Source organism: Pteronotus mesoamericanus, unplaced genomic scaffold (assembly GCF_021234165.1).
Source record: "Pteronotus mesoamericanus isolate MK-2021 breed Mesoamerican mustached bat unplaced genomic scaffold, CSHL_Meso_final scaffold_1186, whole genome shotgun sequence".
Taxonomy (NCBI): domain Eukaryota; kingdom Metazoa; phylum Chordata; class Mammalia; order Chiroptera; family Mormoopidae; genus Pteronotus; species Pteronotus mesoamericanus.
This window is the reverse complement of record NW_026555302.1, coordinates 14,013,859-14,028,940: the sequence shown is the minus strand read 5'-3', so window position 1 is coordinate 14,028,940 and position 15,082 is coordinate 14,013,859. Positions and strand designations below refer to the sequence as shown.

Here is a 15,082-nt window from a genome sequence, read left to right as displayed (position 1 = left end):
AGCCAGCAGAAAGACGAGTCTCGAAGGATTATCTTAAGGTCCATGAGTTCTTGTTGCTTAAACCGCTTCGACTAGCCTTTCTGTCCCCAGCAACAGGGTGCTGAGACGGGGCGCCGTCTGGTAGCCGGAGAAGACGGATGGGATGAAGTACTCTACAGCCCCCCTCGGCCGCCCTTACAGCTTCCGGCAACGCACGCTTGTGGCACAGCGAAAGCAGCGTGATGCACACTCAATGTCCAGCCCGGGCTTATGACGTAACGTTATGATATTTAAACATTTCTCAGAAGCAAAGATGGGAAGGAAACCCATGAAAACGTCAGCAGCCAAACCGGCTGGTGAGATTACACATTTTTGAACTCTCTTTATTTTCCATATTTTCCATACATCTTGTGAGAAATACTAAGGAAAAACTAAGAAAAAGATGCTGTTCTGTTGGATGGTTTATACCTCCCTTAATTCCCCAAAGGACTTAAGTTAGAATTGTCTTCGCAGATGAAATGCGGTTCTGAAACGACAGTTCGGAATTTCCCTAAAAAGTGTTCACCTACCAGCTTGACACAAAGACAAATGTTTCCTTAGAGCAGTAAAACTGAAAGTGTGCCCAGCCATCGGAAAGCAAAGCCTCCTCCTCGATCGCTCTGTGTCTTCAGTCTGAGTATTACTAAGAAGGGAAACGCGGCGTGAGCAGCGTCGAGTCGGGGTGTTTGCGCCTTGATTTTGCTGAGCCCGGCCCCCTTTCTGAAAGCGTTCTCTTCACCCCGCCAAGGACCTGCACAGGCTGTGACCCTGGACTGGAAGGCAGAGCAGACCATGATCATTGGCTGTGGTCTGGTCAGGATGGTGGCCTTGACCAGGGGCACAGATCCAAGGCCAAGCCAGGTCCCACCAGTGCGCCGGCGGGGCTCTGGAACCCCCGGCTTCTCCGTCACGCCCTCTTTCTGTTTTCAGTTTCTCTTTGCTTGAGGAGAGCCCGCCTTGCCCTCTGGGCCAAACCCGGTCCCCCTCCAAGACACTCACATCCTCGCAGGTGACAGCCAGGGCTCTGTCCCTCTTCTGGAGGAGGTGGGGTGCAGGGGGGTTGAAGTGTGTGACCTGGAGGGAGTGAGCCACGAGACCAGGCCTCTGTGTCTCCTCCTGTCCCCCGAGGAGCTGCCTTTGGCCCAGGGCCCGATCAGCTCCGCTGGAAAAGGAACCCACACCTGCCCCAGAAGTGGTCTGCAGCGCCCTCTGGTGGTCGATCGGAACAGAACAGGAACGTATTCTGCCCGTTCAATCTGGACCGCCCACTGTGACGCAGGGGTTGACTTCCTTCTGTGAAAACTGGATTGACCTAAATGTAACCGGGTCGGGGGCGGGGGGAGGAGGATTGAATGTGGAAGGTGGGGGGTGGGTAGGGCACGGGAGAGTAATGGGGGAAAACGGGGACAACTGTAATTGAACAAAAAAATTGTTTAATTTACGGAATTAAAACATAAATGTTTAAAAAAATTTTTTTAATCCTCACTGAGCTTTTATGTTTATTGATTTTAGAGAGGGAGGAAGGAAGAGAAAGACACATCGATCGGTTGCCCTCTGAAGGCACCCCAACTGGGGGATCAAAGGCGTAACTCTTTGGTGTTGGGGACAACCTTCCAACCCACTGAGCCACGGGGCAGGGCCGAGCCATGGGCCAGGGCCATGCCCCGGTTTTAGGGTGTGACGAGCCGCTCGCCGAGGGAAGGTGTCGAGCGACTCCCGTGACGCTCTGGAACAGCCGGCACCGGACCCCGCCGCAAGCTCCATGGAGTGAAGACACGAAGGTCTCCGCAGCAGCCGGGGAATGAGAGAGTGAAAACGAGCATTTGTGTTTAAGAAAACGAATCCAACTCACATCATTAAAATAATGCTTTTAATTAGTGATGCTTTGAATAGGAAACCTATTTTAGTAAGTTGAATGCAGATCATTTTTCTTAACTGGAGCCGTTTGCTGGATTTTGGGTACATTCCTTTTGCTGTTTTCAAACGTAACGACGCATCTCAAGTCCTTTCCTGAGACAGACAAGGGTTCAGAGGCTTGATTCCGACACACCTCTTTATGAGGAATCTCATCTCGTCTTCCGAAACCATGTGTATAGGTGATAAAACTATACGTTTAAATTTATAAAATTTAGCAACCTCATCTTCCAAGAAACCCAGAAACAGTCCAACTTGATTCTGTAAACAAGCAAGCCCACCAGTCCACGTGGGAAAGCAAACAGGCGGCTCTTCCAGAACTCGGGCCACGGAGAAACCTGCAGCCCCTCAGGCCTGCACAGAACTCCCTGCAAACTTCACCCGTGTGGTTCGATTCGTCCAGTTCTGCTTCACCTACGTGGGAGGCGGGGGGAGAGAGAGGAAGAGTTATTTCACTAAACCGAGGTGACAGATCTCAAACGCGAATTCACTCTGGGGAAGGACTAGAGAAACTTTGATCTAGCGGCTTTGGCTTCCGAGTTAGTTTCGGCCCCTTCCGTGACCGGAAGCAGCACCACCTGCGGTTCCCGAGGTCTGCGGCCAACGTGCCTAGAAACCGCGGCTGCCGCCGGCATCCCTCCGGTCCGAGGATGGCGCCCTCCCGCCGGTGAGCGCCCACTACTCCGGCGGCGTGGCGCTCCCCCTGGAGGCTACCTGAAGGTCTAAAAGACAAAACGGCTGAGGAGAGAAGCAACCCCGAACGTCCGGGCAAAGAGCCTTCATCAGCCAGTGCCCGGTGATGCTGAATCTGAGCAGGGGAAGGACCCCTTGACCCACTTTCCTGCTGCAGCCTTGACCGCGGCTATCAGAAAACTCCATCTCCAGGTACGGAGACCGCGCGAGCTTGTAATCCGTGGCCTCTCCTTACAACGCTCTGTGCGCACCGAACGCACCGAAACCTCGTTCCGTTCGCAGCTGCGCTCCTGGCCTCCGGGCCCCGCAGTCCCTTCGGCCCCTCCTTGCTACTTGCCCTCCCCCAGGGCGTTGCTGCTGGAGCTTCCGCAAGAGGCGCCTCTGAGTGCAGCCGAACACCTGAGAGGGCCTGCCGGTGTTTAGAGAAAGAACATCCTCCGAATCTGATCCGGGCGAGCCCCCCAAGGTGGCTGCCGTCTGGAGAAGCCAGGGAGGCCCCTGGGAGGGTCCCCCGACGATGCACAGGCCGTCGGCCCTTACAGACATCACCGTCCCCTGCCTGGACTACTAGACGGAGCTGGTGGCGATCCAGGTGGGTGGGATGGTGGCGGGGCCACTCCCGGACTCTGCGTTGGGCCCTAATCATCAGGCCTGCTCAGGAAGGCCGGCTCTGAGGCCCGGCCCATCCCCAGGACCGGCCACGCCCTGGCGTAGCCTGCGGTCCCCCTGTCAAAAGGACTCGGAGAAAGTGCTCCGTCTTATCTCTGAGCTGCAGAAAAGACTGCTTGTCAGTGCAACGATGTGGGACCCGAAGTTTATTTTACTCACTTACTCAGCTTGGACACTTAAAACACATTTTTATCTTGTTATGACAGCAAGTGCTGCCCTTGGGCGTGTTATTTATGCAAAGATAAGAGCACTTCAGAGGTTGCTACGTCCTGTAAAAGTTGACTGTAACCCTGAATAGCGTAACCTTGTCATCGTCCTGGCCGTCCTCCTTGGTAATTTGTTGCTGGCGGTCACGTTGTAATTGCCACCTCTGAGTCCCCATAAAACAAGGTGGCTGTGCCAGCCCAAAGGACGACCGCTGGCCTGTGGCCCTTCTCCGCATGCACCTGCAGTTTTTCTTCAAATAGGAGGCGGAGAAACTTCATCTCACATTATCCAGCTGGCGAGCCGCCAGTGTTTACAAAACACCTGCTCTGGGCCCTGCATTGTCTTAGACCATGTTTAGGATTTTTTTAAAAAAAATTAGCACAAAAGCTGGGCTTGGCCATGAAGACATTTACCATGGTGGTGGGAAGTCGGCCGTTCAGCGTGGAGCTGGGCAGGGAAGCGCCGACGCTGGGGGCCCAAACGTGAGCTTCCGCCTCCAAGTCCAGCGTGGCGCCCGCCCTGCCCCGCTGCCAACAGCAGTCATGGCTGCAAGGGGTCTGTGCGTCATGAGCGACTCTAGGACGGGGCCGGGCCGGCCACGGGACAGGAACTGTGGTGGGGAGGGGCGGCCTGGCGCGGCGCAGCGGCGCGGCGGGGCGCCCGGGGCTGGCTCTGGGGCCGGGAGCCCAGCGGGCTGCTGACCGGCTGCGCCCCGTCTCACAGACGAGGGACAGTGCTGCTGGGTGCGGGCGGCGCGCCGCCCGGAGAGGCCGAGGGGCCGATCCCTGCAAAGTCGCCCCCACGGCGCCCGGCTCGCAAGCGAAGCTCAGCACGTACGAGCTGCGCGGCCGTTCTCGTTGCTGTGACTGTCATCGCCGTCCGTGAGGCTGTGAGGGTGTCAGACGTGCCGGAATTCGTTCCCTGTGCCGCCTGGGAAGAGCATCAGTGCCTGTGTCCCTTCGTTTGACCCCGGACTTAATTGCAAAGCACCTGCCCACACCTCCCTTCCTGCCCTCACAGGAATGTCGTCTTCAGGCCCCTGTGGCCTCGGCCTGCGCCCCTCCGGTGTCCACTTTCTGAGGGGACAAACCGCTCGGCCCCACAGCTGCTCCCAGGACTGGGGGCTGCTGGGCACGGGGTCACATGCTCCGGCTCGCGGGCGGGTCATTCAGTCCTGAGGCGCCCAAGTCTGATTCCTGTGAGAGTCACGGGGCAGAACCGGGCTCCACGCGGAGCCCCACCGCACGGGGCCTCCACACAGGGTCCCAGCCTGTGTTGAGGCAGTAGGTGGGATTCAGGGGGTCTACGAGCTTGGATGGGAAAAACGTTCTCACGGGCACTGAGCTCTCACTGAAATGTATCATGTCCTTCAGTGTATGGAGGCAAGAAGCCCGCTGGGGACGGCATATCTGTGACTGTCGCCAGCAGAAGCACAGATATCAGACGCTGCCGAATCACGTGAGAGCTGGCAAGAGGTGTCTTGAAATATCGTTTGCAGTTCTCACTACTCTGAGAGATCTTCTGTAATGTGTTCCTTAAAGAGCCAACATAGTACCACACCGCGGCTAGAAGACATATTTTTATGAATGTATTCCAACACAGCGGTCGCCTTTGCGATCCCACGTGTTTTAGGCATTTAAACAATACTGTCGTTAGGGTGGACGCAGGGTTCCTGATATGTGACACGGCCACCAGCCCCCACCCTAAGGACCGATGATAAAGGCTGCAAAATAAGGTGAACGATGGAAAAAAATAGATACTTACTGGAACGTGACGTTATAATACTCCTCGGGCGTCACTATTTTGGGTCCGCCGAAGTAGTCCACGAGCCAAATGTTGGTTATGTTCAACTTGGCAAAGAACCAGTTGTGGCTGGAAGGCCAGGACTTCATCTCAGGGTGGCGGGTGAACAGGGACTGCTCCGCCACGTCCCTTTCTGTCTCGTTCACCTAAAGGACACGCGTGATATGAGTGTTCTCATGGCGGGACTCTGTTATCTCACCTGTTAGCAATGTGAGATGCCGGCGTTCTACACATCCGGCAGTGTCTACTGAGCTACAGAGCCTGATTTTTTAACTTTCATTTTTTAACCATTGATATATAATCAGAACATTGTATTTGTTTTCATTGTGCAACATGACCTGAAATATGTCCTGGGGTGGGCGAACCCAGGGTAGGTTTACAGTTGTTTGTACAGAGAGCAACACAACAATTAATACATAATAGGTAATTAATAAATAATAATAATACATGAACAAACTCTGTTTCATGCACTCACAGCAGCAAACCTACATTCGCTCGCCCCTGTATAAATTGTGGAATGGTCACATTTGTTTGGTTGACATCCGACACCATACATGCTTCCAAGAAATGGTTTCCTTTTGGGGGGGGGGCTGTTATTTTTGTGTTGAGAACTTTTAAGATCTACTATAAATCCCGATTGTACACTTAAGGAATCAAGAGGAAGTAAAGGCAGCTGGGACAAACACAGACGACAGTCTCAGATGCTGGCGAGAACAGACTGATGTTGGGGACACCATCTGGGGTCCCAGTTTTCACGGCTAAACAGTAAATTTGAGCCATCAGACTAACTGGCACAAGGTTCTAGAACAAAATGCCCCTGGGGTTCGGGACGCGGACCGTCAGCACAGTTATCCCAGGACAAGCACGTGCTGAACCTGAGACGCAAGCACACAAAGGGGAGAGCCTTCCCAAGACACACAGTGGGGTCGGCAGCGTTGACTCTCGCCTTGTTCCAGCCGGAAGGGCCCGCAGATGCAGAGAGGCCAACCCCCAGAACTTCCAGACCGTGAGCAAACCGGTCTGCGGTGCCGTGACTGACGGGCCAAGAAGCCAATCCACCAGCTCGGCTGTGGACTCAGCTCGGCGCTCGGGACACCCTGCCCTGGCCCTGCCCAGGGTTGTTCTGAACCTCCTCCCGGCAGCACACGCCCCAGACTACGGCGGTGCACACGCAGGACTCCCTGTACGAGTGGATTCTCCCCTCCCAACCTGCAGGGGACGCTCTCCGCTCGAAGCCACCGCCACGATATGCAGACGGGACCGCCGACGCGGCAGATGTGGTCCGGGGCACACCGTGGTCAAGGAGTGAGCTTTGGCTGAGCAGGTGTTCCTGACTCAGGGGGCTTTAGAGCTATTAGATCTGTTTGCCCTCAAAAAAATAGTTCATTTTGCTCATGAACGTCTTAAAGAACACCTATATGAAAGCAACGGATGAAAACTTTTACTTGCGTGTGAAATTACATTCCATGTTAGAACATACTCTAACTCTGCATCCCAATCGCCAGTCCGTTTTATTTCGTCCCTACACTGCCTCTTCCTTCATAGTTAACAGGGGGACACTCTCCTACAGCCTGTCCGTGTGTCTGCGGGTCACCACCCACCTTGGTGACAGTCCCGGCCAGGATGATATGAGCGCAGAGGGGACTCTGGGGGTCGTAGCTGTGCTTCCTGCAGAAGTCCGTCTGTGCCAGAGACATGGCCAGCGTGGCGTATGGGTTCTCCTGGAGAGAAAACGAGGACCCTCTCGTGAAACAATGTCTGCGGCGAGGTAGCCAATTTCACAAGTCGCGTACACCCTGTCCCCAGAGCTTGTCTCTTTTTCCATCAAACGATGACTCGTAAAACACCACCTTCCATTCGGGGCAATTACTCTTTGGATCAAGAATGATCTTAACCCTCTTTCCAAAAAGGGGAAGAGGAAATTCATATTGTAAATTAACTAAGTAAGGATTATTTTAACACCTCTTAAACTCTTTACTTGTCCTGTATTCCCCAGGGGAATCATAATGACAGTACCACCCAAGTACAAGGCTGGCCTCTACCTTCGCCGACATTATCTCAAGGGTTAGATATTAACCTGAAACGAGGGCCTAAAACCACCAGTTGCTCAGCTGGCTAATTACCCAGTTTCAGCAAGAAAAAGTGGCTGAGTCACACTGTTTGGTTCTCTTGTGCCAGCCAAAGTGGTCACGGGATTTCAGAGCGGGGGAAGCTGCTCCTCCTTGCGCTAACAATGAAAGAGGAATGCTTAGACTCAGTGAGGCGAGCAAAGTTCCTAGTTCTTTCTTATTTGGAAGCCAGCTTCACCAGAGGCATTACTGCTGACAGATTACAGCAAAATGTGCACGCTGCATTTCAGACTGCTGCGCTCCTTAACCTCCTGGGGTCTCAGGTGGGGGGTTCTGTCAAGTCACAGTGGCCCATCCAAACGGTGAGTCAGAAAGAGGTCTCCTGGAGACCAGGCAGCCAAACACTCGCTGTCAATACCTGATTAGGCACGGCACCCAGGAGAGGCAGAAAAAGAGGGGACTGGGGCAAGGCCTCTCCCGTCTGTGAGTTTATAGTCTGGCTGAAAAGTCGGGGACAAAATTTAAATAATGCAAAACGACGATGCGGAATTCATCAAGAGGCTGCACAGAGCCGACTGCTGAGCAGCCAGTGCGGTGAAGCAGTTTCCAAGTTCAGTGTAAAGCGCTGTCAGCATAGCCTGGAGGGACACGGAAGCACAGGGAGCCCACAGGTCTTCAAAACTAGGGATTTAAGGTCTGGGGACCTGTGACTGCAGAAGACAGAACCGGGGTCCTGTGAGACACGACCGAGAGTAGTGAGAAGCCCAATTTGCTTGAAGGAGGGGCTTTCTGAGGCGGTGGGGGCGTAGTTCATGTCGATCTGGTGGGCAGGGTGAGAAAGCAGAAATTGTAAGCCAACCCTGCCTGGCCAATGGATGGACTCGGTCAGACTAGTTCTGATGTGGCCGCACTTTTTCACCCGATGACGGTGACCTGCCATCCTGGGCAGGGTCTGAGTTGAAGTACATCATGTAAAGCTGTGGTTCTCAACCTCCCCCCATCAGAGGCATGGGGGGGGGAGGTTTGGGGGGAGAGGTTTAGTGAAATGTATTTCCATCAAATGCCTTGGTGTTGCCTTTTTAAAGTCTTCCCAGGTGGTGCCCTGAGGCAGCGGACGGGCCTGCTTTGCACCCAGGGAACCTCCAGGAGCGGAGCCTCGGGGGAGCGGAGCCTCGGGGAGCGGAGCTGGCTGGGAGGGAGAGGGCGGGGAACGGGCAGGGGGCCTCGCGGGCTGAGGAGGCAGCTGCTTCTGTTTCTGCTCAGAGAATGTGGACCCCCCTTAGGCCTTCCGATTTTTTCAAGAAGTTACACATTTAGATTTTTAAGTGAAATCTCAATTTTTAAATGATGGCAACTACCTCAGATGAATAATAACAACAACAGAACTCTGTGTGGGCCTAAGAAAACTGGCTGGTTGACATGTTCGGTTCATGAGCCATCCGTCTGCGTCCTGTGGTTTGAAGGCAGGTGGGCTGGGGTGCCATTCCAGTTTGGCCACTGGCCTCGGGCAAGTTCCTTGCCCTACGTACGCCTTCGGATAAGGAGAGGAAACCCTCCTAAAAGGGCGAGCAAAGGAGACAGCGACTGGAAAGTGATGCCCCACCTGGCACATAGTAGGTGCTTAATCAAATATCACTTTCTCTTTCACCTTATCTTTCTCAGTAAATGTACCTTCCCGGTTAACCTGAGATCCGGGATCTTTGCAAAAAGATGCTCTGCCAAATCGAACTTCAGTCCCAGACCCTGTATGGCTCTGGCCCCCAAGCGCTGTGGCTGAGCCAGCTCTCTTGGCACAGCCGGGAAGCACCAGGGCTGTGAGCCTGGCCCTGCCCCTACAAGGTGGGTAAACGGCGAGGAGGAGATGGATTTACGGTCAGTTCTGCCTCCTGCCAGGGGAGCCAATGTGCACGGGGGCCTAAAGATGGCAATAAATCGCTGCAATCGTCCACGGTGTTGGGTATCCGCTTCTTGGCGCAGAAGGGAAAATGCAGAAGGAGGGGGAAGAGCGAGAAACCCGTAGGCCGCGCATACGAACGCTTAGGCTACGTACGTTCCCAGCGATCGCGACGCCCTGGAAAGCTTTCCCTCTCGGTAGTCAGCTGCCCGCCGCTTGGGACGCTGCAGAGCCCGCCCGCCGGCGCAGCCGCGCAGAGCGCGGGGTGTGCGCACGGTCCGTCCCGGGCCGGTGCAGGCTACTCCGGAAAGGCTGGCCCTGCAGCCCGGGCGCCCCACGCTCACCTGCAGGTTGCCGACCGACAGCTGCAGGGGGCTCAGGTAGAAGTAGGGCACGCCGCTGCCCTTTCCCGGGAGCCCGTCGCTCAGCGACAGCACGTCGGCGAAGGCCTGGCCGCGCACCGCCTCCTGCGTGGAGATGGTGGCCAGCGCGCCCCAGTCGCTGAAGTGTGTCACGAAGCGGGCCACGCGCGCCGCATCCTCGCGGGGCGGCAGAGGCGGTAACGGGGCGTCGGCGTCCCAGTCGCCGTGGCCCCGGCCGCCCCGGCCCCGCGCCGGTGTCACCAGCAGCGCCACCAGCGCCGGCGCCAGCAGGGCGGCGAGCAGAGCGCGCGCGGACCCGCGGACAGGTCTGGCCATGGCGGTCACTCAGGCGACAGTTCCGGCCCCGCGACCTCCGGCGGCCGGGTGTTAGTTAGCCCAGCGCCCGGGTCCCGCCCACCGCGGGGCAGGTCCCTCCCCTTCCGAGAGGGGCCAATCGGAGCCGGGGACGGAGGGGCGGGCTTCTGGTCGCCACGCAACCTGCGGGCTTGGTCTGTCCTTCTTCCAGCAGCCCCACCCGCCCATCTGTAGGGGTTGCGAAATGGTCCTCAGTGGGACGTTGTTTTGTTTGACACATGGAGGAACAGATGCTTGGAGAAATGAAGCAAGTTGCCTAGTCATCCTTCTGGGGAAGGACCAGCCTGCGCGCGCGCAGACGCGGACACAGGCCCGCCTTCCTTGAATACTTTTGGATCTGTCTCTGGCAACGGAGAGGAAATGCTGCCTTTTCTACACAAGTTCCCCTTTTCTATTTGCTTCACTGTCTGCACCAAAGAGCAGCAAGGGTCCCAGGGGTAAGGGACAGAGGCTCTCAAACGTAGGAGGCACACGCTACCCCAGCCCAGAACTCTCTCGGGCAGGGACGCCAAGGAGTGGTTATTCTCTGATATCCCTTCCGAGCGCGGATTTGAACTCACCGAAAACATTTGGGGACCTGTTCAGCCATCAAGCTTGGGGGCCAATGGCTTCATTTATTGTCCTTACCCACTCTCCTCGGCCCATGTAGGTGGCATTTCTGCTGGCTCCTCCCACCAAGGTCCCTTCCCTTCGGCCGTGCCTCCTCATCCTGATACTCTGGGAATAGGTCAATGAGCTCCTACCACCGCACCCGCTCCCTTTATCTCGTCTGCTGTGGTCCCATTTCCTCAGAGCGGGTCCTAGCCCTTTGGACCTGGCCTCAAGTCCTCGCCGCAACAGTTGTCGTGAATGCTGACCATTGTGCCCGTGTAGGAGTTTGTCAGCTTGTAGGTCTGGTTGAGGCCAGCGCTCAGAGACTGTTGTTCAACAAAGGTGACATCATTTCACTCAGCAGCTGGGGGCCGGTCATGTGAGCAGCGTGGGCGAGGAGTGTGGGAGCCAAAGTCTCTACGTCCTGTCTCAAACTCGGCTCCCTAAAGGCGGCGGGGATTCCCGGGTTGCTCGGTCGGAACTCGGGCGTGGAAACAAGACTCATCGGGGCGGGGGGCCTGGATGTCACGCGTGTGGACCACCCTTGCTCCAGGTTGGTGTCCTTCTAAACAACTGCGTTTGGAAAGAGCTTCAAGCTGGATGGAAAATGATGTGGAAGAAATTTAAGGATAATCAGGTGTATCATTTCAAAACAAATACTTAATCCAAATAGTGTGAGTGCGTGCCAATGGCAAAGCGCACACTTTGCATCTGTGAAGGAAAGCGAGCTCCACAATCTCGAAGTTCGAGTTCCAACCTCGGTGCGGCCACCATAGAGCCATGTGGCCATGGGGCTTTCACGTCACCTTCTTGGGCCTCACTTTTCTCATCTAAAACGAGGACTTGGGTTAGACGATTTGGCACCTCCTCCGGCTCTCTATTCTATTTTTCTATTAACATGACTTTTGTAAGTTTCAATATTGTGACTCATTTTTGGGGGAAGAAAATTAAAAAATGGTGGTTCCGTTTGTTGCTGTACCACCTGGCGCTGGTGTACAAAATCGCCACACGCCCTGTCACAGCTGCGCCCCAGGACCAGTGCCTGGGGCTTGGCCTCCTGCTTCGGGCAGGGCAGTGGGTCTACACCCCCACTCCCCGCAGCTTGAAGCCCCTCCGCTCAGGGCCTGTCTTTGCACTGGCTGTTCCCCGTGCCCCAAAGGCTGCTGCTCCCTCAGCCGGGGATGTGGCCGCCTCATGCCCGCCCGGATCTCCACTCAGATGTTGCTCTTTCTAAGGGGCCTTCCTCTCTGGGGACACCCTGCCCATGTCTGTGATAGCAATCATCATGGGCGTGATCCCCGTGTGTGTTTACTGAGTGACCGGTTACTCCGCCGCGGCTGGAACGTGAGCTTCAGGAGAGCCGGGAGGTCTCATCCACCTGTGTCCCGTGTCCCAACACACAGAGTGGGCACTCAACAAACACCCACAGAATGGCTGCCTGACTTAAAGAAGGGCTGATGAGATTCTTATAAAACCAGCGATAGGAATGGAGGCGCGGGGGAAGAACCGTGGGTGCCCCCTCGCTGGAGGACCGGGGAAGGCGCCCCGCCCTCCCGCAGCGCCTGCACCCGCCCTGCAGACCCTGCTGCCCCTCCCCTGGGCTCTCTGCCCGTGTCTGAACGGCCTGGACTGCGCCCCACCCCCACCGGGGATTCGGGTCTTCTCCTTTCTTCTGGGTTCCGTCCTGCTCTAGAACCCACCTTGCATGCTCTCCTTCCACGTGGCATGACCCTTGTTTACTTGTCTGGGTCCCTTCCAGCCCTGATGTCATCAAGGCCAGGAGCAGTGACTTCAGCGCGTCTGCATCCCAGGTGTCCACCAGGGACCCAGCACATGCTGCTGACAAAATGAATTGTATCTGACAGTCGCACCAACCGCCAATGGTCCGTGGGATGCCTTTGGTGGCTCCGGAACTTTCTGCCTGTGCAGGCACACCTACTTCCAATAGCAGCGGCTGCTGGGAGGGGAGGAGGGCCGGCGCTGGGCCCCGGCCGCCGGCTCCATCGGTCAGAGCGTCGGCCTGGTGCGCCAAGGTTGCGAGCTTGATCCCGGGTCAGGGCACACGCAAGGATCAGCCAGTGAATACGTAAATAAGTGGAACAACAAATCGATGTCTCTCTCTCTCCCCCCCTGCCCCCTTCCTGTCTCTAAAAAATAAATAATTTTTTATTTAAGAAAGCTGTCTTTGGAGTCTTTGGAGTGGGCCACTTAAGCATGACTTAGAGAGGATGAGCTCCTCATCATTAAAAAGGGGAAAATAGGAGCTCCTGCCTCATCGGCTTTTTGTGGGGATTCAATGAGAAAATGCCAGGAACATGCTGGCCTCGCGCCCGAAATGCAGTACGTGTGCAGGGATCTCAGCTGTGACGTTGGTGGCTGTCAGCGTTTGCTTCACTCTGTCTGTTCCCACTTCCATCGCTTCATTTAATCTCTCTCCGAGGTTGAATGCTTTCCACGGGGACCTCTGTAAAAAACAAAACAAAACCAAAACAAAAAAAAAAGCACCTCCAGAAAAAAATAACTACAACACGTCTGGGAACTCCCCACGCGGCTCTGAGGAAGACCGCCTTTGTGAAGGGGAAAACGCCTGGGCGGAGTCTTCCTCCCGCAAGCGCCCATCCCCCACCTTCCTTATCGGCAGCCCTCACCTCGATCAAGTGTCCCCAGATGCTGAAGAGAAGGCGTGTGAACCCACCCTTTTGTTGACGATGTTGGGCTTCGTGCACACTGACACCCGACTAACAGCCAGATGTTCGGGGAGCAGCGCCAGCCCCTCTTAACCCAGAGGGCATGGTTTCCACCGCCCGGACAGTCCTTGGTACAGGAAAGGACACGCTGACAATTGGGGGTTAGATATTTGTCAACCGAAACACACCCACTAAGCTGTAGAAGGGTCTTCCTAGTGTTTCAATGATTCAGTGAAATTAAACAGGAAAAGGAAGTGAACTGTGAGTGAGAAGAAATGATTTAACTGGAGTGCGCCCCCAAAGCCAGGCTTTCATTGGGAATGGAAACGAGGGCCTGTGTAGCAACCCTGCCGAGCTCGGTGACACGCCCTCCACCCTGTGGGGACGGAGCCTCCTGCCTCCTGGGCCTCGTCCCCTGTGCGTCTCTGTCCTCGGTCACATCCGCTATAATAACCTGGGAAATAAAAGCGTTTCCTTGAGCCCACGACCCGATGTAGCCCATCATCGAACTCGAAGAGGGCTCCTGGGAACCTCAGTCTGCAGCCAAGTCGGGCGGACGGGTGGGTAACCGGGGCACCTGCTCCTTTAGACTGGCATGCCAGGTGGGGGCGCTTGTGGGACTGAGCCCCTAACCTGGGGGCTCCGTGCTAACTCAAGCAGTTGGCGTCAGAAGTGGGCTGTGGACCCCCACCGAGCTGGAGAGTCGGGGAACTGGTTGATGAGGAAAAAAACCCACAGTTGGTGTCAGAAGTGTTGTGAGCAGAAGAAAGTTTTCCTTCAGCCATTGACCGGAGGGGGCAGGGTATGTGTGCATGTGTGTGCGTGTGCGTGTGTGCGTGTTTGAGGCAGAGACAGAAGGTGGGGCACAGCAGAAGGGGGCGGGGCACGCCCGCCAGACCTGGTATAACTACGACACCCCGTTGATCCCCATCTCCCCCTCTCCTGCTCGAGCCCCCCCGCCGGGGCCTCCCCCAGACGCCGCTGCCCGTGCCGGCGGGGGAACCACCGTGGGGGGGGCCACTATGACAGACCCCTGGCTCCTGGCTGGGGCTTCTGCCATCGGCTGAGCCACTGGAACCCCATTTGTGTCATATTCTTTTAGACGGTGGACCTGCGAGGACGCTGGACCACGGGTCAGCAAACTCACGTTCGAACTGACCACAAAACGCACGTGGTAAAGGGGACGGAAGCGTGGTTGTTGCCGAAGGTCCCGAGGGAGGCTGGTGGCCGGCCTGGCCGTGCCAGGCTCCTCGGGCGTCCTCAGGCTTCGTCTCCTCCCCAAGGAGGGACAGGCTATGCCGATGGCCGGGCCTGAGCCCCCAGCTGCCGGTTGGTCGTGTGACTAGGCGGGGCTGCGGGGAGAGGAGGCGGACAGCACGTTTTATCACCTCTCCCCAGCAGGTTTCAAAGACAGAGGAAGCAAAACTGGAGCGTTCCGCAGTGGGAGGTGGATTAAAAAGTGCCTTTCTCCCGAGGTCAGGTGTGTGTCGCACTCCTGGCACACGAGGGCGCTCTTCCTACAGTTTACGATGTTCTCGGCTCAGATATCAGGGCCCCCCCACCCCCGCCCGCCGGGGCGCGGGAACGGGAGTTCCGGGTTTGCTAGGCGGGCTGGGTTTTCTGCAACGGATGGGACATGTTCTCAGGTACCAAAGGAACAGCCACAAGGGTGTCAGAGCTGCAGGCTGGTCTCGTGCCGCAGGGCTGCTGACTGGGACCACGGGAAGGTCAGGACAATGCACCCCATTTATCTCCGAAGGACGGATCCAGTGCATGGACACCCCAGCCTGGGAGTCTGAC

General features: G+C 56.2%; 1 protein-coding gene across 2 annotated transcripts; it reads right to left on the bottom strand.

Annotated features, from left to right (window-relative positions):
• Nucleotides 1-1,874: 1,874 nt before the first annotated feature.
• On the bottom strand, nucleotides 1,875-10,018 carry CREG1 (cellular repressor of E1A stimulated genes 1). Of its 2 annotated transcripts, XM_054587818.1 has the most exons (4): nucleotides 9,612-10,017; nucleotides 6,906-7,025; nucleotides 5,266-5,450; nucleotides 1,875-2,346 (listed from the first exon to the last, which is right to left on the bottom strand). In XM_054587818.1, exons 1-4 carry the CDS (start codon nucleotides 9,963-9,965, stop codon nucleotides 2,343-2,345), a joined length of 663 nt encoding a protein of 220 aa, XP_054443793.1. In that variant the 5' UTR covers nucleotides 9,966-10,017; the 3' UTR covers nucleotides 1,875-2,342. The 2 variants fall into 2 exon arrangements, with proteins under 2 accessions (XP_054443793.1, XP_054443794.1); XM_054587819.1 differs by lacking the exon at nucleotides 1,875-2,346 and having other exon boundaries at nucleotides 5,262-5,450; nucleotides 9,612-10,018.
• Between the last annotated feature and the right edge of the window lie 5,064 nt (nucleotides 10,019-15,082).

What these genes read in the sequence shown, in the direction of transcription:
- CREG1 (XM_054587819.1), bottom strand. Translation starts at nt 9,965, where the DNA reads ATGGCCAGACCTGTCCGCGGGTCCGCGCGCGCTCTGCTCGCCGCCCTG. An exon ending in TGTCGGTCGGCAACCTGCAG is followed by an intron (nt 7,026 to 9,611) that starts GTGAGCGTGGGG and finishes TTTTCTCTCCAG; the next exon opens with GAGAACCCATACGCCACGCT. An exon ending in TGGCCGGGACTGTCACCAAG is followed by an intron (nt 5,451 to 6,905) that starts GTGGGTGGTGAC and finishes CGTGTCCTTTAG; the next exon opens with GTGAACGAGACAGAAAGGGA.